The sequence below is a fragment of the Oncorhynchus tshawytscha genome, linkage group LG15, assembly GCF_018296145.1.
Source record: "Oncorhynchus tshawytscha isolate Ot180627B linkage group LG15, Otsh_v2.0, whole genome shotgun sequence".
Classification (NCBI taxonomy): domain Eukaryota; kingdom Metazoa; phylum Chordata; class Actinopteri; order Salmoniformes; family Salmonidae; genus Oncorhynchus; species Oncorhynchus tshawytscha.
Genome location: NC_056443.1, coordinates 21,166,481 through 21,190,084, shown reverse-complemented (window position 1 = coordinate 21,190,084; position 23,604 = coordinate 21,166,481). Strand labels below are relative to the sequence as shown.

The 23,604-nt window shown below is 46.7% G+C and overlaps 1 protein-coding gene across 2 annotated transcripts; it reads left to right on the top strand.

The window, feature by feature from the left end:
* Positions 1 to 690: 690 nt before the first annotated feature.
* On the top strand, positions 691 to 19,154 carry hdlbpb (high density lipoprotein binding protein b). 2 transcript variants are annotated; one of them, XM_042298291.1, is made up of 28 exons: positions 691 to 939; positions 2,165 to 2,244; positions 2,737 to 2,830; positions 3,195 to 3,349; positions 3,447 to 3,665; positions 3,951 to 4,157; positions 4,667 to 4,882; positions 5,632 to 5,838; positions 6,009 to 6,116; positions 6,549 to 6,653; positions 6,917 to 6,995; positions 7,081 to 7,220; positions 7,340 to 7,444; positions 7,546 to 7,659; positions 7,747 to 7,833; positions 7,970 to 8,101; positions 8,820 to 9,038; positions 9,240 to 9,461; positions 9,756 to 9,974; positions 15,290 to 15,434; positions 15,860 to 16,029; positions 16,205 to 16,309; positions 16,633 to 16,767; positions 16,838 to 16,981; positions 17,574 to 17,753; positions 17,993 to 18,109; positions 18,499 to 18,645; positions 18,786 to 19,154. In XM_042298291.1, the coding sequence occupies exons 3-28, from the start codon at positions 2,755 to 2,757 to the stop codon at positions 18,876 to 18,878; spliced, it is 3,846 nt and encodes a 1,281-aa protein (XP_042154225.1). In that variant the 5' UTR covers positions 691 to 939; positions 2,165 to 2,244; positions 2,737 to 2,754; the 3' UTR covers positions 18,879 to 19,154. The 2 variants fall into 2 exon arrangements, with proteins under 2 accessions (XP_042154225.1, XP_042154226.1); XM_042298292.1 differs by having other exon boundaries at positions 708 to 939; positions 15,905 to 16,029.
* Positions 19,155 to 23,604: the final 4,450 nt, after the last annotated feature.

Sequence of the window (23,604 nt, the reverse complement as noted above, 5' to 3'; positions counted from 1 at the left end):
GAAGTAGATCCGGTCACTTACAAAGCAATCTGAATGTGGATGCAAAGCATCTCTACATAAAGTGCTGTGGGATTTGTGCATTTTCCTAATCATAAATGATTTGATCACATACATTGTATATGCAATGGATAATTTATGAATGGAGAGTGAAAATGCAATACGTAGCCTAGTACGTATGTAATGCATTTTTTCCATTGCATAGAATAAAATACGTAGTTAGGCAGAGAAGGGTCTATTTAACTAGCGTAGCTACTCCTGCCGCGAGAAGATACTGCGGCTTTTCAGTGGTGAGGGAGTGGTGTTTACTTTGGTTTGACGTTGTGTGCGTGAAAGGAAAAGTCTAAACGGCATTCTTGGGACGTCCCAACTCTGACGTCACTCCTTTGAAGTTGACGTTTAAAACGGTTACGTTAGGGTTACGGTTCAAGGTGTTATTTAAGCAATAAAGCCCGAGGAGGTGTGGTATATGGCCAATATACCACGGCTAAAAGCTGTTCTTATGCACGATGCAATACAGAGCGCATGGATACAGACCTTAGCCGTGGTATATTGGCCATATACCACCTTATTGCTGTTATGAACTGGTTACCAACGTAATTAGAGCAGTACACATAAAATGTGTGTAATACCCGTGGTATACGGTCTAATATACCACGTCTGTCAGCCAATCGGCATTCTGGGCTCGAACCACCTTGCTTATAATGTTAGGATAAGGTTTAGGGCAAGGGTAACGATAAGGGTTAGGGCAATGATAGGGGCAAGGGTACGGTTAGGGTTAGGGTAAGGACGTCCCAATGATTCCTTATAGCACTAACCGTACGTGGAAACCCCTCCGCCGCTAGGGAAACGCTTTCAGACCAATCAGTGGTTGAATGTGTGAGGAAGCGTGTGTTTACTTCACCCGTCAATTTGAAGAGCATTTAAATTTCGTCTTACAAGGTACGATTACTTACATGTTAGAATATGTGTGTTGTTATACAATATGCCATTTCAATGTAAGAGATTGCAAGTATTGTGGAGAACATGATCACAACAGTACAGTACAGTACAGTAGCTATAAAATGTGTAACAACACCAGCTATAGTTAGCTAGCCAGCTAAAGTAACAGTACAGCTAGCGATGCAAAATACTGTTACCGTTATCTGTCTGGCTAGCTAGCTAGCTAGCTAATGGTAGCTAGCTAATCCATATACATTATAGCAGGCTTGTTAGCCGATTATCAGTCAACGTTAGCCAGTCAGCCTGACTGTTAGTTCGCTGAATGCCTAACGTTAGTTACTGTAGCTAGCTTATGTTCATTATTTGGCTAGCTATCGTGGATGAAACAATAAATGCTTAGTTATGCGCATTATTCAGCAATGTACTAGTTCACTATCCACTGCGTGCGTGTGTGTGTGTGTTACACGTACTGAACAATGTGTTTTGTGTTGTTGGTTGGGTTTATCATGACCCCAATCCTGTTTGTTAACTCTGTTTGCATGTCAACAATTCTGTTGATCAGGTTTAAGTTTAAAGCTCAGAGCTGTGTGTGTGTGTGTGTGTGTGTGTGTGTGTGTGTGTGTGTGTGTGTGTGTGTGTGTGTGTGTGTGTGTGTGTGTGCACTGTGAGTCTCATCCCAGCGGAAGGTAGTTGGTGCTCCTTTCTGCTCCCAGGCAGAGGGGCCAATTAGGCTGTCAGGTCTTCAGGGCACACACACACACACACGCACAGGTGTCCAGGGAAGGAACCAGAACAGGGGGAGAAGAGAGCGGGAGTCTATCCATAGTACCATCTATTTACTGCTGCTCCTGCCGGCCCCTGGACATGAACCACCACAGCAGGGGCCTGGTTCCTACTCTTGAGGGCTAACAAAGTCACTGGGGTTGTGGGGTGAGGGAGCTTGTTGTTTTGGTGTGTGTGTCTGAGAGAGAGAGAGAGAGAGAGAGAGAGAGAGAGAGAGAGAGACACAGAGAGAGAGAGAGAGACAGAGAGAGAGAGATGGGGAAAGAGAGAGAGAGATGGGGAAAGAGAAGGGACTAAGCCAAAGAGGAAGATGAAAGGTGTATTTGATAAATCTTTGCTTGTCAGTGTTTTCCCCTCTGTGTTTGTTAGTACTGTTTTGACCAGCCCCCACACTGGGCTTTTGATTGTTCTTTCCTCTGTATGTCTCTGTCTTTCCCTCCAGGACCAAACCCGCAGACTTGCACTGAAGCGATTACGGTAGCCACCAACAGGACGGACTCTCTGGTAACCGACCTTTTGCAGGTGAGTGCCGGTCTCTCTGGCCAGGAAAGGTGGATAGCTATTGGCACAAAGTTTAAATGCATGTCTTCCCATTATACGTTATCTCTGTTTTGAGATCGAAATCGTAAATCTGTTGTAACTCAAGGTTTAGCCTATAGATGTGTTGTAGTCGATGTATTTTCCATCAAGGTGTATGTGGTTTTAATTGGTGCTGAATCTCAGGTGCTAAACCACTACCCTAGTGGGAGTCGCTCTCTCTTCTGGGACTAGTAACCCACTGAGGATATAATACTGGAGAAGGAACCGTAGGCCTAAATTATAAAGAGAGTGCAGTATATGAGGAGAGGGGTGGTCTAGAGAGAACTCTTATCAGGCTATTAATGATCAAATAATTGTCTCCAGTCGGTATTTATGGTAGGCTGTCACACTTGAGGAAGCAGTTTGGGACCACAAACGTATGGCTCAGCGTTTAATACTATCCTCTTTCGGTGTCTCCTTCACCTTCTCTTCCAGTGGAATAACTCTTGAACCATGAGCTCTGTGGCTGTGTTGACCCCGGAGAGCTTTGCCGAGCACCTCAGCGGAATCAAAGACCAGGAGATGACAGGTATTATACTGGTCTGGGACCAGTGGATAGAGTTCTATTTACTCACCCTTATTGGAGTTGCCTACAACCGAATGCGTCCGGTTTTCAGGGATACAGCATTCTTCAACCAAGCTTCCTTTTCCGCTTAAAACAGAATGTGGGAACTTTCTTTTACACTTTCTACGTTAGGAATGTAACCTCTGGTCAAGAAAACGCTTTAAGGCTATAGCTAAGTCTGTATGGATTTTGGATTGTGTTTTGAGTGTCGGTTTGGCATTTTCTGCCTTTGAGGTTGCATTAATCTCTCTTTCTGCCTTTGTTTCTACCCCTCTATTTCCATGTCTCTGTCGCTCTCACCGTCCATCCATCCCTCCGCTCCTTCAAGGCGGTGTACCCGAGGATGAGGCCTATATCCCCACCTACCTGGAGGCCTTCCCTCCGCTCCCGGAGAATAAGGGAGCTCCGGGGGACAAGTCTGGAGAGCCTGCCGGGGCGTGGGGCTCCAAGATCAGACCCATCAAAGCCTCTGTCATCACCCAGGTAACGGGCACATATGTCGAAGCACACGTACAACACAGTCTGTTGTGGTCTCAGCATCACACCACCTTCTCCCCCCTCCTCCCTCTCCTTCTCCCAGGTGTTCAACGTGCCCCTGGAGGAGCGGCGCTACAAGGACAACAGCCAGTTTGGTGACGGGGGCGAGGAGGCCAAGGTGTGCCTGGACATCATGCAGAGGACGGGGGCTCACATCGAGCTGTCGCTGGCCAAGGACCAGGGCCTCTCCATCATGGTCACTGGGAAACTGGACTCTGTCATGAAGGCCCGTAAGGAGATCGTGTCTCGGCTGCAGACACAGGTTCAGATTTTAGTTTTTCAATTTTAGTTTTTCAATCCAATCTCCATTCCCAGGGGCATAACGTTATAAAGGCTCTCCATGTTCAGTGTAGGGTTGGACGATATATCAAATGTCATACCGATCATATTTATTGTTATTGCGATATACATTTGTGTTTCTCCCTCCCTCCCTCCCTCCCTCCCTCCCTCCCTCCCTCCCTCCCTCCCTCCCTCCCTCCCTCCCTCGCTCCCTCCCTCGCTCCCTCCCTCGCTCCCTCCCTCGCTCCCTCCCCTCCCTTGTTCACAGGCTTCGGCCACGGTGGCCATCCCCAAGGAGCACCACCGGTTTGTGATCGGTAAGAACGGTGAGAAACTCCAGGAGCTGGAGCTGAAAACGGCCACGAAGATCGCCATCCCCCGACCTGACGACCCCAGCCTCAACATCAGAATCACAGGCACCAAGGAGGGCATCGAGAAGGCTCGTCACGAGATACTGCTGATATCAGCCGAACAGGTCAGAGGGGGCCAGGGGTCAAAGGGAAAAATGATGATGATGATGATGATGACAGAGACGCTTCAGCTTTGAGCGATATGTTCATTATTTTTTTACATACTAATTATTAGGGCCGGGACGATGCCAGTATCGCAATACTTGTTAGTATCGTGGACAGGAAACAGAACACGAAGCGGCTTTAACTTTTTTATGAAAACAGCCCTAATGTTGGAAACAAACATCATTATGTTGTCATCTAGAGTCACGTTTATTTACATATTAGCACACAATATTTTACATACAGCAGGTTTTTAAAGGACAAGAAAGAGAATGGTCCACGTCGTGTTTTCATTTTTTGCCATGGAATAAAATTGCGTTATCGTCACAGCCCTACGAATGATATGGTATGAAACCCAGACAAAAAGACCCATGTTGATATGGTTACGTATGGTGTAGATATGTGTGTGTGTGTGTGTGTGTGTGTGTGTGTGTGTCATACAATACATTTTTCTCCATCTCCTCTCCTCCAGGACAAGCGAGCAGTGGAGCGTCTCTCCCTGGAGAAGGTGTTCCACCCGTTCATCGCTGGGGCCTACAACCGTCTGGTCCAGGAACTGTGTCAAGAGACGGGGGCCCGCGTCAGCATCCCCCCGCCCAGCCTGCACAAGGACGAGATCGTCATCACCGGGGAGAAGGAGGCTGTCGCCCTCGCCATCAGCCGCATACGGGCCATCTACGACGAGAAGGTGTGTGTGTGTGAGAGCGAGAGCTGACCCGAACCCGACGTCTTCACATAATATCCAAGCAAATGTATCGCTGAATGACATTGACTTACCTTTTGTCAGTGTTTGATGTCAAGGTTGGGTTTGAGAGGGAGCGGGTTGCTTAGGAACCACTATACAATAAACTACACAGGCGTGCTAGCTAAACACTGTAGGAACCTACAAAACAGCAGTCAATCACAGAACATCAACACTAACGGATTCCCCCCCTCTGTGTGTGCCTGTGTGCGCACAGCCTGGGGGTGTTGTGGTTGACGCTGGACTGTATGGATTTGTGCGTCTTAGACACGATTTCACAGAAGCAGACGGTGTTAGACAATAGAGGTTCATGGTGAGGGAAAGTGAGTGTGTAAAGGATGGATGGAGGACCGTGCAGAGAACCATAGAGAGGACGAAGAGAAGGAGACATTGTGCTACAGTGGAGCCGTTTGTGGGTTGGTGATACAGAGCAGGCAGAGATAATGGGTATGGATTCTAGTGGAAGGGAAAGACAATAGGATGGGAATGCTAATGGTACTTTACTGCATAATACTGTACTGTACCTGAGACTCTCTACTCTCCACTCTCTCTCTCCACTCTCTCTCACTCTCTCTTTCTCTCATGCACACTTTGTCTCTTTTTTTGTCTGCCTCTTTCCTTTCCCCTCTGTCACCCCTCCCCTTTCCTCTCCCTTCCTCTTCCTCCCCCTTCCTCACCTTCCCCACGTCCTCCAGAAGAGAAAGACCACCACCATCTCAGTGGAGGTGAAGAAGTCGCAGCACAAGTACATTGTGGGGCCTAAAGGCAACAGCCTGCATGAGATCATGGAGACCACCGGGGTTTCTGTGGAGATGCCCCCACTGGACTCCTGCTCGGAGACCATCATCCTGAGGGGCGAGCCGGACAAGCTGGGCCCTGCACTCACACAGGTCTACGCCAAGGTGATTGGAGGAGGAGGAGGAAGTGGGGAGAGGAGAGGAGCGATTGTCTTGTTTGCTGATTTGTTGTCTGCTTTTAATCAACAAGTCAAGTAGTTTATTAATCACGTTGTGTGTGTGTGAGAGAGATATACAGCGTGTGTGTCTGGTCCTGATTGCCTCTCTGTCTGCAGGCCAAGAGTGTGATGGTGGTGGAGGTGACGGCCCCGGCCTGGCTCCATCGCTTCATCATCGGAAAGAAGGGACAGAACATCGGACGCATCACACAGCAGCTACCCAAGGTGTGTGAGAGTGAGAGGTCAACATGAGAGAGTGAGAGACGGGATAGGGTGGGACAGGGGAGAGAGAGAGAATTGGGGAGAGAGGCGGGATAGGGGGAGAGATGGAGCGAGGGATATGGCAAAATATTTGGTTGCAGACAGAAACATTAGTTTATATGTTTAGGTGGTTAACAACAACACTCACCCGCCTGGGAAGTGCTTGGCTCAGACACATGTCTGTCAGTAGCGCCAACCAATCCCTGTATAGTGCACTACTTATGGATTACTCTTAAAAAGCCTGATATACCTGCTGTACTCCAGGGATTCAAGCTCTTTACCTCCCTAGCTACATTGAGACACACTTAGCTCACTGAGCTGACATGTGGAGGGAGCCAGAACCAGATGACCCCTTTAAGTGGCTTGACCCCTGACCTTTAACCCCTGTGTGTTTAGGTTCACATTGAGTTCACAGACGGCGAGGAGCGGATATCCCTGGAGGGCCCCACGGAGGAGGTGGAGCAGGCCCAGGTTCAGATACAAGACATCATCAGAGATCTGGTGAGTTCGGGCCCCCACCGCGGAGCTGCGTGACGGCACCTCGTTCCCACCGCAGAGCTGCCTGTCGCCGTCTCACACACACACAACTGATCAATATCGATGTATCGCTCAATACGTTTTGTTCAAATGACACCTTTTCCAAATGCATTAACAGCAGCCCAGTCCTAACCCACCAACGTACAGAAACTCCCTAGATATGAGGACATCTTGCAAGGAACCAGGCCGTCTACTCTAACATGTAAACCCTGTTTCCTGGTGTTAAGCTGGTGAGGATGGACTACACTGACGTCAACATAGACCAGCGCTTTCACAGACACCTCATCGGCAAGAACGGAGCCAACAGTGAGTAAGCACACACACGCACAAACGCACACACACACACTCTTTCTAATATATAGCCATGTAAATCCCATGCTGTGTTTTTCAGTTAACCGGATTAAAGAGCAGTACAAGGTGTCGGTGTGGATCCCACAGGAGCCGGATCGAAGCGGCCTGGTCCGGATCGAGGGTGACCCCAAGGGGGTGCAGCTGGCACGCAGGGAGCTGATGGAAATGGCACAGAGGATGGTGAGGACTGCGGGGGGGGGGGGTGTGCCATCCTCTCCCATTAATTTGGTATAATGGCCCGGCAACTTGGATGGAGTCCATATTCAATGGTGACAACTGTTCTTTCCCCACCTGGGCAGGAGAACGAGCGTACCAAAGACTTGATTGTCGAGCAGAAGTTCCACCGCGCCATCATCGGCCAGAAAGGGGAGAAGATCAAAGAGGTCCGGGATAAGTTCCCAGAGGTAACAAGGTTCAACTTTTTTTTTTATCCCTTTATGATATTAGGAGTATAACTTCCCATTCTAGTGTGAAATCGGACTTATTTTGGACGCTCTCTTTTCAGGTCATGATCAATTTCCCCGACCCGGCTCAGAAGAGTGACATTGTGCAGCTGAGAGGGCCCAAGAACGAGGTGGAGAAGTGTGCCAAGTTTCTGGCAAAACTCATCGCAGACCTGGTACGACCTCACTGATTCATGCATTACTTCCTGTTTACAATGGACCACTTCCTGGTTACTCACCGCTCCTTTTTGTTTTTCTCTCAGATGGAGAACAGCTTCTCCCTCTCCATCCCCATCTTCAAACAGTTCCACAAAAACATCATCGGCAAAGGAGGCGCCAACATCAAAAAGGTACGAGATGAAATGTGTGAAGAGTAGGACAAAAAATTGGTCTAACTTTAAAGTGTTGACACATGCTTGTAACTAATAACCTCCATTTAAAATGTATGCCATTCTTATGATGTGTGTTTGTGCGTGTGTCCCACAGATCCGTGAGGAGACCACCACTAAGATTGACCTGCCCACAGAGAACAGTAACAGTGAGATGATAGTGATCACTGGGAGGAAGAACCACTGTGAAGCAGCCAGAGACAGGATCCTAGCCATCCAGAGAGAACTGGTGAGAGAACACTGTGTGTGTGTGTGTGTGTGTGTGTCTCTCTCAAGTGTCTCTCAAGTGTCTCTCTCTCTCTCCAGTGTCTCTCTCTCTCCAGTGTCTCTCTCTCTCTCCAGTGTCTCTCTCTCTCTCTCTCTCTCTCTCTCAGTGTCTCTCTCTCTCTCTCCAGTGTCTCTCTCTCTCTCTCCAATGTCTCTCTCTCTCTCTCCAATGTCTCTCTCTCTCTCTCTCCAATGTCTCTCTCTCTCAATGTCTCTCTCTCTCTCTCTCTCCAATGTCTCTCTCTCTCTCTCTCCAATGTCTCTCTCTCTCCAATGTCTCTCTCTCTCTCCCAGTGTCTCTCTGTCTCTCTCTCTCTCAGTGTCTCTCTGTCTCTCTCTCTCCAGTGTCTCTCTCTCTCTCTCTCTCTCTCTCCAGTGTCTCTCTCTCTCTCTCTCTCTCTCTCCAGTGTCTCTCTCTCTCTCTCTCTCTCTCAGTGTCTCTCTCTCTCTCTCTCTCTCTCCAGTGTCTCTCTCTCTCTCTCTCTCCAGTGTCTCTCTCTCTCTCTCTCTCTCTCTCTCTCTCTGTCTCTCTCTCTCTGTCTCTCTCTCTGTCACTCTCTCTTTCTCTCTGTGTCTCTCTCTCTGTCGCCCTCTCTTTCTCTCTGTCGCTCTCTCTCTCGATGATTCAACCATTCCCCCTCCCTCCCTTCCTTCCTTCCTTCCTTTCTCTCTCTCTCCAGGCCAACATCAAGGAGTCAGATGTGACCATCCCGGCCAAGCTCCACAACTCTCTGATAGGCTCTAAGGGCTGCCTGGTGCGGGCCGTCATGGAGGACTGTGGCGGGGTGCACATCCACTTCCCCTCTGAGGGCTCCGGGTCAGACAGGGTGACCGTCAGAGGGCCCGCCGGGGAGGTGGAGAGGGCCAAGAGACAGCTACTACAACTGGCTGAAGAGAAGGTGAGGGAGGAGGAGGTAGAGGAGAAATGGCAAGGAGGTCTGTCCCCCACCACCACCACCCCCGTCCTCCCCGCCTTCATGAATTAGGCAGAATGTGGAAGAATCGGTTTCACATTTTTGGGTTTAATTGAATAGCACCAGTCTCTTACACCTCCTTTTTTTCTCTCCTCTCTTTCTCTCCTCTTTCTCCTCGTTTTACAGCAAGTGAACAACTTCACGGCGGAGCTGCAGGCCAAGCCGGAGTACCACAAGTTCCTGATCGGAAAGGGCGGGGTGAACATCCGTGGTGTGCGGGACAGGACGGGCGCTCGCATCATCTTCCCGTCTCCCGACGAACCGGAGCAGGAGCTCATCACCATCATAGGCAGGGAGGAGGCTGTCAGACTGGCCCAGAAAGAACTGGAGACACTCGTCAAAAACCTGGTACTAGTCCGGATGATTTCTGTTGGAACAGATTCCTGTTCAGTAGGTAGAAAGAGAAGCAAAAGCTTTTAAACAGAGGCGCTCGTCTAGTAACTTAACATGTTCAAGATTTGAAACTGTGGATATTAACAGCATAGAGAAAAGCATATATTTTTCGTTTTTTTGTTGGTCTGTAATTTACGAAGCTCAGAGGGGTCACATTTTTTTCTACCTCTGTTTTACTGATCCCCCATCTTCCTACTCCCCCACCCCCTCCTCTGCTCCTCCCTGCCCCTTCTCCCCCCTCTCTCTCAGGACGACGTGGTGGAGGACAGCATGGTTGTGGAGACGCGGCACCACCGGTACTTTGTCTGCCGGCGAGGCCAGGTGTTGAGGGAGCTGGCGGAGGAATACGGCGGCGTGGCGGTCAGCTTCCCCCGCACCGGGACTCACAGCGACCGCATCACACTGAAGGGGGCCAAGGACTGTGTGGAGGCAGCCAAACGAAGAATCCAGGAGATCATAGAGGATCTGGTAGGTTGGTGTGTGTGGGGAGTGTGTGTGGGGGTCTGGGGTGGTGTGTTCCATTCTGTTTATGTGTTCTGAAGTGTGTAGTCTTATATTGACTCAAGCCAATGCGTGATATGTAAAATAGTTTGTAATAACTTGTGAATAACAACTCAACTCTATGCAGTAATGACAACTACTCTATACAGTAATGACAACTACTCTATACAGTAATGACAACTCTATGCAGTAATGACAACAACTCTATACAGTAATGACAACTCTATGCAAATCAAATCAAATTTATTTATATAGCCCTTCGTACATCAGCTGATATCTCAAAGTGCTGTACAGAAACGCAGCCTAAAACCCCAAACAGCAAGCAATGCAGGTGTAGAAGCACGGTGGCTAGGAAAAACTCCCTAGAAAGGCCAAAACCTAGGAAGAAATCTAGAGAGGAACCAGGCTATGTGGGGTGGCCAGTCCTCTTCTGGCTGTGCCGGGTGGAGATTATAACAGAACATGGCCAAGACGTTCAAATGTTCATAAATGACCAGAATGGTCGTATAATAATAAGGCAGAACAGTTGAAACTGGAGCAGCAGCACGGTCAGATGGACTGGGGACAGCAAGGAGTCATCATGTCAGGTAGTCCTGGGGCATGGTCCTAGGGCTCAGGTCCTCCGAGAGAGAGAAAGAAAGAGAGAAGGAGAGAATTAGAGAACGCACACTTAGATTCACACAGGACACCGAATAGGACAGGAGAAGTACTCCAGATATAACAAACTGACCCTAGCCCCCCGACACATAAACTACTGTAGCATAAATACTGGAGGCTGAGACAGGAGGGGTCAGGAGACACTGTGGACCCATCCGAGGACACCCCCGGACAGGGCCAAACAGGAAGAATATAACCCCACCCACTTTGCCAAAGCACAGCCCCCACACCACTAGAGGGATATCTTCAACCACCAACTTATAGCCCACAAAGATCAGTTATGCAGTAATGACAACTACTCTATGCAGTAATGACAACAACTCTATGCAGTAATGACAACAACTCTATGCAGTAATGACAACAACTCTATACAGTAATGACAACTCTATGCAGTAATGACGACAACTCTATGCAGTAATGACAACAACTCTATACTGTAATGACAACAACTCTATGCAGTAATGACAACAACTCTATACAGTAATGACAACAACTCTATACAGTAATGACAACAACTCTATGCAGTAATGACAACAACTCTATGCATTAATGACAACAACTCTATACAGTAATGACAACAACTCTATACAGTAATGACAACAACTCTATGCAGTAGACAACAACTCTATACAGTAATGACAACAACTCTATGCATTAATGACAACAACTCTATGCAGTAATGACAACAACTCTATGTAGTAATGACAACAACTCTATGCAGTAATGACAACAACTCTATGCAGTAATGACAACAACTCTATACAGTAATGACAACAACTCTATGCAGTAATGACAACAACTCTATGCAGTAATGACAACAACTCTATGCAGTAATGACAACAACTCTATACAGTAATGACAACAACTCTGTGTAGTAATGACAACAACTCTATGCAGTAATGACAACAACTCTATACAGTAATGACAACTCTATACAGTAATGACAACTCTATACAGTAATGACAACAACTCTGTGTAGTAATGACAACAACTCTATACAGTAATGACAACAACTCTATGCAGTAATGACAACTCTATACAGTAATGACAACAACTCTATGCAGTAATGACAACAACTCTATACAGTAATGACAACAACTCTATGCAGTAATGACAACAACTCTATGCAGTAATGACAACTCTATACAGTAATGACAACAACTCTATGCAGTAATGACAACAACTCTATACAGTAATGACAACAACTCTATGCAGTAATGACAACAACTCTATGCAGTAATGACAACAACTCTATACAGTAATGACAACAACTCTATGCAGTAATGACAACTCTATACAGTAATGACAACAACTCTATGTAGTAATGACAACAACTCTATACAGTAATGACAACTCTATGCAGTAATGACAACAACTCTATGCAGTAATGACAACAACTCTATGCAGTAATGACAACTCTATACAGTAATGACAACAACTCTATGCAGTAATGACAACAACTCTATGCAGTAATGACAACAACTCTATGCAGTAATGACAACAACTCTATGCAGTAATGACAACAACTCTATGCAGTAATGACAACAACTCTATGTAGTAATGACAACAACTCTATGCATTAATGACAACAACTCTATACAGTAATGACAACAACTCTATGTAGTAATGACAACAACTCTATGCAGTAATGACAACAACTCTATGCAGTAATGACAACTCTATACAGTAATGACAACAAATCTATGCAGTAATGACAACAACTCTATGCAGTAATGACAACAACTCTATGCAGTAATGACAACAACTCTATGCAGTAATGACAACAACTCTATACATTAATGACAACAACTCTATGCATTAATGACAACAACTCTATGCAGTAATGACAACAACTCTATGCATTAATGACAACAACTCTATGCATTAATGACAACAACTCTATACAGTAATGACAACAACTCTATACAGTAATGACAACAACTCTATGCAGTAATGACAACAACTCTATGCAGTAATGACAACAACTCTATGCAGTAATGACAACAACTCTATGCATTAATGACAACAACTCTATGCAGTAATGACAGCAACTCTATGCAGTAATGACAACAACTCTATGCATTAATGACAACAACTCTATACAGTAATGACAACAACTCTATGTAGTAATGACAACAACTCTATGCAGTAATGACAACAACTCTATGCAGTAATGACAACAACTCTATGCAGTAATGACAACTCTATACAGTAATGACAACAACTCTATGTAGTAGACAACAACTCTATACAGTAATGACAACAACTCTATACAGTAATGACAACAACTCTATGCATTAATGACAACAACTCTATGCATTAATGACAACAACTCTATGCATTAATGACAACAACTCTATGCAGTAATGACAACAACTCTATGCAGTAATGACAACAACTCTATGCTGCAGACATTTTTTTGGTACCCTTCCCCAGATCTGTGCCTCAACATAATCCTGTCTCAGAACTCTACGGACAATTCCTTCAACCTCGTGGTTTGGTTTTTACTCTGACATGCACTGTTAACTGTGGGCCTTATATTGAAATCCTGTTTTTGCTTTGTCATTATTAGAGGTCGACCGATTATGATTTTTCAACGCCGATACCGATTATTGGAGGGCCCAAAAAAAAGCCGATACCGATTAATCGGCCATTTAATTTTTTTTTAATGTATTTGTAATAATGACTATTACAACAATACTGAATGAACACTTATTTCAACTTAATATAATACATCAATAAAATCAATTTAGCCTCAAGTAAATAATGAAACATGTTCAATTTGGTTTAAATAATGCAAAAACAAAGTGTTGGAGAAGAAAGTAAAAGTGCAATATGTGCTATGTAAGAAAGCTAACGTTTAAGTTCCTTGCTCAGAACATGAGAACATATGAAAGCTGGTGGTTCCTTTTAACATGAGTCTTCAATATTCCCAGGTAAGAAGTTTTAGGTTGTAGTTATTATAGGAATTATAGGACTATTTCCCTCTATACCATTCGTATTTAATTAACCGTTGACTATTGGATGTTCTTATTGTCACTTTAGTATTGGCAGTGTAACAGTATAGCTTCCGTCCCTCTCCTCGCTCCTCCCTGGGCTCGAACCAGCAACACAACGACAACAGCCACCACATCGAAGCAGCGTTACCCATGCAGAGCAAGGGAAACAACCACCCCAAGGCTCGGAGCGAGTAGCGCGTGCTAACTAGCCAGCCATTTCACTTCGGTTACACCAGCCTCATCTCGGGAGTTGATAGGCTTGAAGTCATAAACAGCGCAATGCTTGACGCACAATGAAGAGCTGCTGGCAAAACGCACGAGAGTGCTGTTTGAATGAATGTTTACGCGCCTGCTTCTGCCTACCACCGCTCAGTCAGATACTTAGATACTTGTATGCTTGTATGCTCAGTCAGATTATATGCAACGCAGGACACGCTAGATAATATCTAGAAATATCATTAACCACATGTAGTTAACTAGTGATTAGAATTGATTGTTTTTTATAAGATAAGTTTAATGCTAGCTAGCAACTTACCTTGGCTTACTGCATTTGCGTAACAGGCATTGTGGAGTGCAACGAGAGAGAGGCAGGTCGTATTGCGTTGGACTAGTTAACTGTAAGGTTGCAAGATTGGATCCCCCGAGCTGACAAGGTGAAAATCTGTCGTTCTGCCCCTGAACGAGGCGGTTAACCCACCGTTTCTAGGCCGTCATTGAAAATAAGAATGTGTTCTTGCCAAGTTAAATAAAGATTAAATTAAGGTGTAAAAAAATTAAAAAATAATCGGCAAATCGGTGCCCAAAAATACCGATTTCCGATTGGTATGAAAACTTGAAATCGGCCCTAATTAATCGGCCATTCCGATTAATTGGCCGACCTCTAGTCATTATGGTGTATTGTGTAGGTTGATGAGGAAAAACATGAATTTAATCCATTTTAGAATAAGGCTGTAACGTAACAAAATGGGGAAAAATTCAAGGGGCCTGAATACTTTCCGAATTCACTGTAAATATACTGTGTGTACAAAACATTAAGGACACCTCCCTAATATTGAGTTGTACCCCCTTTTGCCCTCAAAACATCCCCAATTCATCGGGGCATGGACTCTACCAGGTGTCGAAAGCGTTCCACAGCGATGCTGGCCCATATTGACTCCAATTCTTCCCACAGTTGTGTCAAGTTAGCTGGATGTCCTTTTGGCGGTGGACCATTCTTGATTCACACGGGAAACTGTTGAACGTGAAAAACCCAGCAGCGTTGCAGTTCTCGACACAAACCGGTGCGCCTGGCACCTACTGCCACACCCCGTTCAAAGGCACTTACATTTTGCTGTCTTGCCCACTCACAATCCACGTCTCAAGACTTAACCTGTCTCCTCCCCTTCATCTACACGGATCGAAGTGGATTTAACAAGTGACATCAATAAGGGGTCACAGCTTTAACTACAACTAAAGACACTCATTGACACATTTGAAATGATATAGCAGTGTGATGCCTGACGGCACCGTTGGTGACGTGGCACGCATCCCTTGGTTGACGTAATGCAACGCCTGCGCTTCTAGTCGGGGCAGGAAGTCGACCATTGTGTAGTCTGTTTTGATGACCGTCTCCCTCCCTCCCTCCAGGAGGCCCAGGTGAGTGTTGAGGTGGCGGTCCCCCAGCGGTACCACAGGGCTGTGATGGGGCCTAAAGGCGTCAGGATCCAGCAGATCACCAGAGATTACGAGGTGCAGGTCAAGTTCCCGGAGAGAGACGACAACAACACAGCAGGTCAGCCAAGGCAGTCTGGAAATGAATGGAAGTACTGTGTATATGGAGGCTGGGGGGGTGTGTGTGTCTGTTGTTTCATGTAGTGACTCTGTTATTCAATGTGTTTGCATGGGCTAATAGCAGTAAGGTCAACAACAAAAAATGTAATCCAATATGTATTGATTTTTTTTTTGTATACATCCAGGGGCCTTAAAATTCCAAATCAAATAGCTAAATGATCCTTGGTATGACCTTAATAAAATCCATATAGTTTAGTAGAACCCCCCCCCCCACCTCTCCCCTGGTTTAGACAGGGCTTAGACTGTAATGGGTTAACCTACACCTATCCGGCACCTTCATTTCTACCTAAAAAAAAACATGACCCCATTTTTGTTGTTTGGTTCAAAACACGTCATCTTGAAATTGAACATCCGGAGTTTCACCAGAAACTCCAAAAAAGCCAAGTTCTTGTTGCCATGGTGACGCTGCAGGACAGGAGCCCCCTCAGGAGAACGGTGACGCCAGCCCGGAGGCGGAGTTTGTCCTTCGCAAGTGTGACGTCATCACCATCTCAGGGAGGACGGAGAAGTGTGAGCTGGCAAAGATCGCCCTACTGGTATAAACTGTTAAGATGTTAACTTTTCACACTCTGTTGGGAGAGTGTTGTGTCCTTTATTTTTTCCCTCACACTCTTTCTCTCCTCTCTTTCTCTCTTTCTCTCCTCTCTTACTCACTCACTCACTCGCTCACTCACTCACTCACTCACACACACACACACACACACCCTCCAGGCTCTGGTCCCCGTCACGGAGGATGTTGAGGTGTCCTTTGAGCTACACCGTTACATCATTGGTCAGAAGGGCAGTGGCATCAGGAAGATGATGGAGGAGTATGAGGTATGGAGCTCCATCGCCCTCCTTTGGTGGACGTGTAGAACTGCAGCTCTGATGTTCAATCTTGATGTACTGCACACTGCATTTGCTCATCATAGCCTTTTTGACACGCAAACTACTGTCGTCCCTGATATTCAATTCTGCAAATAATTTATATTTTAGTGCGTTAAGTCATGTTAAGTTGGTCTTGATCAGATTGCCGTCAAACTGATAGTTGTTCTACTGTGCCTTCTCAAAGAAACCGTGGGAAAATCGGACTAAATTTGACTCTGTACTGTAACTCCCTGTGTGTGTCTCTGTGTGTTTGTGTGTGTGTTTGTGTGTAGGTGAACATCTGGGTACCCCAGCCGGAGCAGCAGTCGGATGTGATCAAGGTGACAGGTCAGGTGGCCAACGTAGAGCGAGCCAAGTCAGGCCTGCTGGAGAGAGTCAAAGAACTACAGGCTGAACAGGAGGACAGGGTAGGAACACACACTAAATAGGGAGACACACACACACAGTACTGACTAGTTTATCTCCCTGTCCCTCCAGGCCTTGAGGAGCTTCAAGGTCTCCATCTCAGTAGATCCTAAGTTCCACCCCAAGATCATTGGCCGGAAGGGAGCGGTCATCTCTCAGATCCGCAAAGACCACGACGTCAACGTCCAGTTCCCAGATAAAGGGGACGAACTGCAGGTCAGGAGAGTGTGTGTCTTGCTCTTTTCTGTTGTTCTCTCTCTCGCTCTCTTCCACCACTCCCTCTCATCTTTCCTTTGTCATTTTTGTGTGTTTACAGTTCTTCTCTCTCTTCTCGCCCTGCCATGTCCTCTTCTCCTCTCTGTTCTTTCTTGTGTTCTCATCCCTCCCCGTCTCATCCTCTCCCCTCTTGTTTCTAAACTCCACACCTCCCTCCTGCACCTAATTCTCCTCTACATCTCCCGTGCTGTCTTTCTCATTTACACATCCACTCTCTTATTCTCTTTTTCCCCCTCCTCTCCCAGGTGATCTCTCTCTGTTATCCCTCTGTTCTCTCTCTCTCTCCCAGGATGTGATAGTGTTCTTTCTCTGTTCTCTCTCTCTCTCCCAGGATGTGATAGTGATCTCTCTCTGTTCTCTCTCTCTCTCCCAGGATGTGATAGTGATCTCTCTCTGTTCTCTCTCTCTCTCTGCCAGGATGTGATAGTGATCTCTTTCTTTTCTCTCTCTCTCTGCCAGGATGTGATAGTGATCTCTCTCTCTCTTCCAGGATGTGATAGTGATCTCTCTCTGTTCTCTCTCTCTCTTCCAGGATGTGATAGTGATCTCTGGGTATGAGCGTAACACAGAAGAGGCGCGGTCAGCCATCGAGCTGCTGGTGTCAACGCTGCAGGAGATGGTCAGCCATGATGTGCACCTGGACCCCCGCACACACGCACGCATCATCGGGGCCCGCGGCAAGGCCGTCCGCAAGACCATGGAAGAGTTCAAGGTACGGGCGTGGGGGCGGTGATTGAACCCCAGGGTTCACAGCGACGCACGACATCAGTTTGTTTTGTTTTTAGAGGGAGACTTTTTTTCTTTTTCTGTGGCAGTACCTCCGGGAGTCCGTTTGTCAGGCCCTTTATTTTGAAATGTTAACAACTACAGTATGTTGTGGATGCAAATAAAGCCGTGTTTGTGACACACTCTGACGTGGCATGGTTTCTCTCCTCTGTCGTGTATGTTTAGGTGGACATCCGGTTTCCCCAGCCGGGTTCAGAGGACCCAGGCAGGGTGACAGTGACTGGACTACCAGAGAGTGTGGACAACGCCGTCGACCACCTCCTCAATCTGGAGGAGGAATATGTGAGTGATGGACGAGAGACAATTATCAGCATATGGAGTAAACGTGACAAACTGTGCCTCGGCCTATGCCGTCATGCAACGTGTCTCTCTCTGTCTCTCTCTCTGTCTGTCTGTCTCTCTGTCTGTCTGTCTCTCTGTCTGTCTGCCTCTCTGTCTGTCTGCCTCTCTGTCTGTCTCTCTCTCTCTGTCTGTCTGTCTCTGTCTGTCTCTCTCTGTCTGTCTCTCTCTGTCTCTGTCTGTCTCTCTCTGTCTGTCTGTCTCTCTCTGTCTGTCTGTCTCTCTCTGTCTGTCTGTCTCTATCTGTCTCTCTCTCTTTGTCTCTCTCTTCTGCTACTATCTTACTTTCTCCCTTCTTATTTGACTACTGTCTCTCCAACATTCCATGCTAGATGTTGAGTGTGACAGAGACCGAGACGATGGCTGCCTACATGAAGCCCCCGTCCCGCTATGGAGGGGGGGAGGGAGTTGGGGGTGGCGACATCAGCGGGGGGGCAGCCAAGGGCTTTGTGGTGCGGGACGCCCCCTGGAACGACAAGGTGTGTGTCTTGATTCTCGTCCTAATTCTTTGTGTCATCTTTATCAGTATCCTCCTCGTCATCAATAGTCATTATCATGTAGGCCTATATCTTCGTCATCGTGAGGTTGTTCTGACGTTGTGTGTTGTTGTGTGTCTCAGGCTCCTGATATGAGTAATGCTGAGGACTTCCCCACCTTCGGCGCAGGCCTGGCCCCAAAACAGACCTCCGCCTGGGGCCCCAAGAAGTTTTGAGACATCTGGGAAAACGAGAGAGGAGAGGGAGAGAACAAACACTGGACAAATCGCTACTCGCCTTCGCCTCCTCCCCCCTTTTCATTTTTTTGCTCTTTCGCAGCTGTTACCCTCAACCAGCAACCCAGGAAGGCCAGAGGAAAAAAGAGCACGTCCTTATCTCTTCTCCATCTCTCCTCTATCCCCTTCTCTCCATCGCTCTTCCATCCCCTTCTCTCCATCTCTCCTCTATCCCCTTCTCTCCATCTCTCCTCTATCCCCTTCTCTCCATCTCTCCTCTATCCCCTTCTCTCCATCTCTCCTCTATCCCCTTCTCTCCATCTCTCTTCCATCCCCTTCTCTCCATCTCTCCTCCATCCCCTTCTCTCCATCTCTCCTCCATCCCCTTCTCTCCATCTCTCCTCTATTCCCTTCTCTCCATCTCTCCTCCATCCCCTTCTCTCCATCTCTCTTCCATCTCCCTCTCCCCATCTCTTCTCCATCTCTCCTCTATCCCCTTCTCTCCATCTCTCTTCCATCCCCTTCTCTCCATCTCTCCTCTATCCCCTTCTCTCCATCTCTCCTCTATCCCCTTCTCTCCATCTCTCCTCCATCCCCTTCTCTCCATCTCTCTTCCATCTCCGTCTCCCCATCTCTTCTCCATCTCTCCTCTATCCCCTTCTCTCCATCTCTCTTCCATCCCCTTCTCTCCATCTCTCCTCTATCCCCTTCTCTCCATCTCTCTTCTATCCCCTTCTCTCCATCTCTCCTCTATCCCCTTCTCTCCATCTCTCTTCTATCCCCTTCTCTCCATCTCTCTTCTATCCCCTTCTCTCCATCTCTCCTCTATCCCCTTCTCTCCATCTCTCCTCTATCCCCTTCTCTCCATCTCTCCTCTATCCCCTTCTCTCCATCTCTCCTCCATCCCCTTCTCTCCATCTCTCTTCTATCCCCTTCTCTCCATCTCTCCTCTATCCCCTTCTCTCCATCTCTCCTCTATCCCCTTCTCTCCATCTCTCCTCTATCCCCTCCTCTCCATCTCTCTTCTATCCCCTTCTCTCCATCTCTCTTCCATCCCCTTCTCTCCTTCTCTCCTCTATCCCCTTCTCTCATCTCTCCTCTATCCCCTTCTCTCCATCTCTCTTCTATTCCCTTCTCTCCATCTCTCCTCTATCCCCTTCTCTCCATCTCTCCTCCATCCCCTTCTCTCCTCTATCCCCTTCTCTCCATCTCTCCTCTATCCCCTTCTCTCCATCTCTCCTCTATCCCCTTCTCTCCATCTCTCTTCCTTCTCCCTCTCCCCATCTCTCCTCTATCCCCTTCTCTCCATCTCTCCTCTATCCCCTCCTCTCCATCTCTCCTCTATCCCTTTCTCTCCATCTCTCTTCCTTCTCCCTCTCCCCATCTCTCCTCTCCATCTCTCCTCTATCCCCTTCTCTCCTCTATCCCCTTCTCTCCATCTCTCCTCTATCCCCTCCTCTCCATCTCTCCTCTATCCCCTCCTCTCCATCTCTCCTCTATCCCCTCCTCTCCATCTCTCTTCCATCCCCTTCTCTCCATCTCTCCTCCATCCCCTTCTCTCCATCTCTCCTCTATCCCCTTCTCTCCATCTCTCTTCCATCCCCATCTCTCCATCTCTCCTCTATCCCCTTCTCTCCATCTCTCTTCCATCCCCCTCGCCTCCATTGGGGGAAAGACGTTCCCTCTCTTGTTTTCTTGCTTTGTCTTGCCTCACCACGTCACTTCAACATCGCTGGAGTTGTCGTTGCATTTTAAAGGACTTGTTTTAGTCAGTGGACCCCACTGCCAAACCCCAAACCGACAGCCCAGGCATCTTGTAACGGTCCTTTGAACCAACTTAACCCAGCAAGTAGTGAAACTGGAGAGCACCAGCCAACCAACAGCCCTCTTTACAAGACCAGAGGGATGTGGAGGATTTTAGGTTCACAGGGTGGCAGAACTAAACCACGAGTTGGAAAGCGAACACTGCTTAATTTTTGCGGTTTTGGTGATGAAAGGAGATTTTAATGTTCTACTGTGCGAGCTGAGTTTTTAAACGACATACTCCTACGATGTTTTCCGGTGTTTTTTTAAAAACCTGTGTCTGTTACTAGCTGATCCAAGTCCGTTATTACTGAAACTCGTCAGAGTTAGCTTCCATAGTTTTTTTCATGGTGAGTCATCTTTTAAGTCTTAACCGTGTGAGTCCTGTGAGGTCTGTGTACCGCAGGTTGTTTATTTAAGCAACAAGGCACAAGGGGGTGTGGTATATGGCCAGTATACCGCGGCTAAGCTCTGTTCTTAGGCACAACGTAACGTGGACTGCCTGGATACAGCCCTTAGCCGTGGTAAATTGGCCATATACCACAAACTCCTGAGTTGCCTTAGTGCTATTATAAACTGGTTACCAACATACTTAGAGCAGTAACAATAAATGTTGTGTCATACCCGTGGTATACGGTCAGATATACCACGGCTGTCAGCCAATCAGCATTCAGGGCTCGAACCACCCAGTTTATAATTCTTGTTATTTATGTTTTTGTTTATTTATAACCCGTTTTATTTATTGACATTTCTGTGATCTGGCGTTTTCATAAAGCACATAGCAGAAGTGGAATGTGTGTATGTGGGAGGGAGGGGGACCATTTGGTTATGTACTAGTATGTTGTTGTACTAGTATGTTGTTGTGGACAATTTAAGAAGTTGTTTCTATTTTATTTTTCTTCCTCACTTCATTTGAAAGACTGTATGTGTGTGCGTAAGGTGTACGTTCGAACGAAGCTTGACCAATCTTTTACTCCCTCTTATCAGTAACTTTCTTTGTGTTTGTCTTATTTCCAGCTCCGTCGCTCTCCTTTCCCTTTCTATGCCCGACCCCTCCGTTCCGCCACCTGGTGTAGTTTGACTCCATCCATTTGAAAAATAATATATTTCAACTCCCCCAAATACTTGTGCACTCGCAAGTAGTAGCTCAACTTGTGTATCAGTGGAGGCTGCTGAGGGGAGGACGACGACTCATCATAACGGCTGGAACGGCGCACATGGAACGGTACCAAACGCATGGGAATGTGTTTGATGTATTTGATACCATTCCGCTTCAGCCATCACCACGAGCCTGTCCTCCCCAATTAAGGTGCCACCAACCTCCTGTGTTGTGTATTGCTGGGAGAATAGGACTCCAAAGCTCTGCTGAATCAAAACGTTGCACTTATTTATATCATTTGTAGCACAAACTGTTTTTACTTGTCTATTTATTTGACCACCCACTGGCCCTTCCCTCATTCCGCGACCGAGTCGGGGTGGTGTTATTGATCAGGATGACTTTCGTTCCATTGAGGCCCCTTTTGCTCTACTGTAGTTAGAAACTGACCGAGGATCAGATATCCATGCATAACAAACTCGCCCATTGTACCTACTTGGAATGAGAACTTGTAGTTCCAGAAGTGAGCTGGTTTTAACTTCCATGTGCCTGTTGTCGCCGTACAAATAGATTGACTAGGATGGGGGGGGGAGCCCCTCAGACCATGTTGGCTTGAATGGGAATTACCGTTCTAGTTATTGTATTTCTGTGGTCGTCTCCTGTATGCTGATGTGAAGGACAGGAGGACTGGTGCAGAACAGCCTGTAGATTTGTTTTATTTCCCTCCGAGGATGGACTAGTTAACAAACGACAGACAATTCAACCCAACTGGAAGAATAGATTGTTTTTACGTGTACACGGAGGTGTACAAAACCATTAGGAACACCTCCCTAATATTGAGTTGCACCCACTTTTGCCCTCAGAACAGCCTCAATTCGTTGGGGCGTGGACTCTACAAGGTGCCGAAAGCATTCCACAGGGATGCTGGCCCATGTTGACTCCAATGCTTCCCACAGTTCTGTCAAGTTGGCTCGATGTCCTTTGGGTGGTGGGCCATTTCTTGATACACACAGGAAACTGTTGAGTGTGAAAAACCCAACAGTGTTGCAGTTCTTGACACACTCAAACTGGTGCGCCTGTCACCTACCATACTCCGTTCAAAGGCACTTCAATCTTTTGTCTTGCCCATTCACCCTCTGAATGGCACACACACAATGTTTATCTCATAGCTTAAAAAACATTTTTTGGCCTGTCTCCTCCCCTTCCTCTACACTGATTGAAGTGGATTTAACAAGTGACATCAATAAGGGATCATAGCCTTCACCTGGTCAGTCTGTCATGGGAAGAGGTGTTCCTCATGTTTTGTACACTAAGTATGTACTGTAAATGTGTCACCAGTTTAAGCTTTGTGGGAAAGCAACTCATTTCTGTTGCACTACTTTTTATTTGTTAAACACTCCTTTGTTTAACCTTTGAACTTTCACCACACTGTCACTGGATCGCTGAGGTCAGACATTTTATATTGACATTACAGATGTGGGTAGGTGTGTCACTACCCGTCGGCAAGGCAATGGAGCCAGAGTCTGCCTGTGTTTTTTTTTTGGGGGGGGGGGCTGAATTTATTGGCCTTAAGAAATAATTCTTAGGAATAATTTAGAAAGAAAGTGTGAGTAAATATGCAACACTGCACTATGTCAGTGACTGGATTTTTTTTCCTACTCTGAATAAAATTTTAAAACTAAAAACAGCCTCGATCTTGTCTTTTTGATTGGTATAAATTAAGTATATTGTACTTAAGGCTTTTCTCTCCTTGGATTAAGGGGCTCCTCAGCAGTTGCTACATCCATTTTGACTTAAATTATATGTACCCAATCAATGCTTCTTGAA

Bases quoted from the DNA above. Each gene is read 5' to 3' on its own strand.
- hdlbpb (XM_042298291.1), top strand. From the start codon at position 2,755: ATGAGCTCTGTGGCTGTGTTGACCCCGGAGAGCTTTGCCGAGCACCTC. The intron at 6,654-6,916 runs GTGAGTTCGGGC...CCTGGTGTTAAG, and splicing joins AAGACATCATCAGAGATCTG to CTGGTGAGGATGGACTACAC. The intron at 16,030-16,204 runs GTATAAACTGTT...CACACCCTCCAG, and splicing joins TGGCAAAGATCGCCCTACTG to GCTCTGGTCCCCGTCACGGA.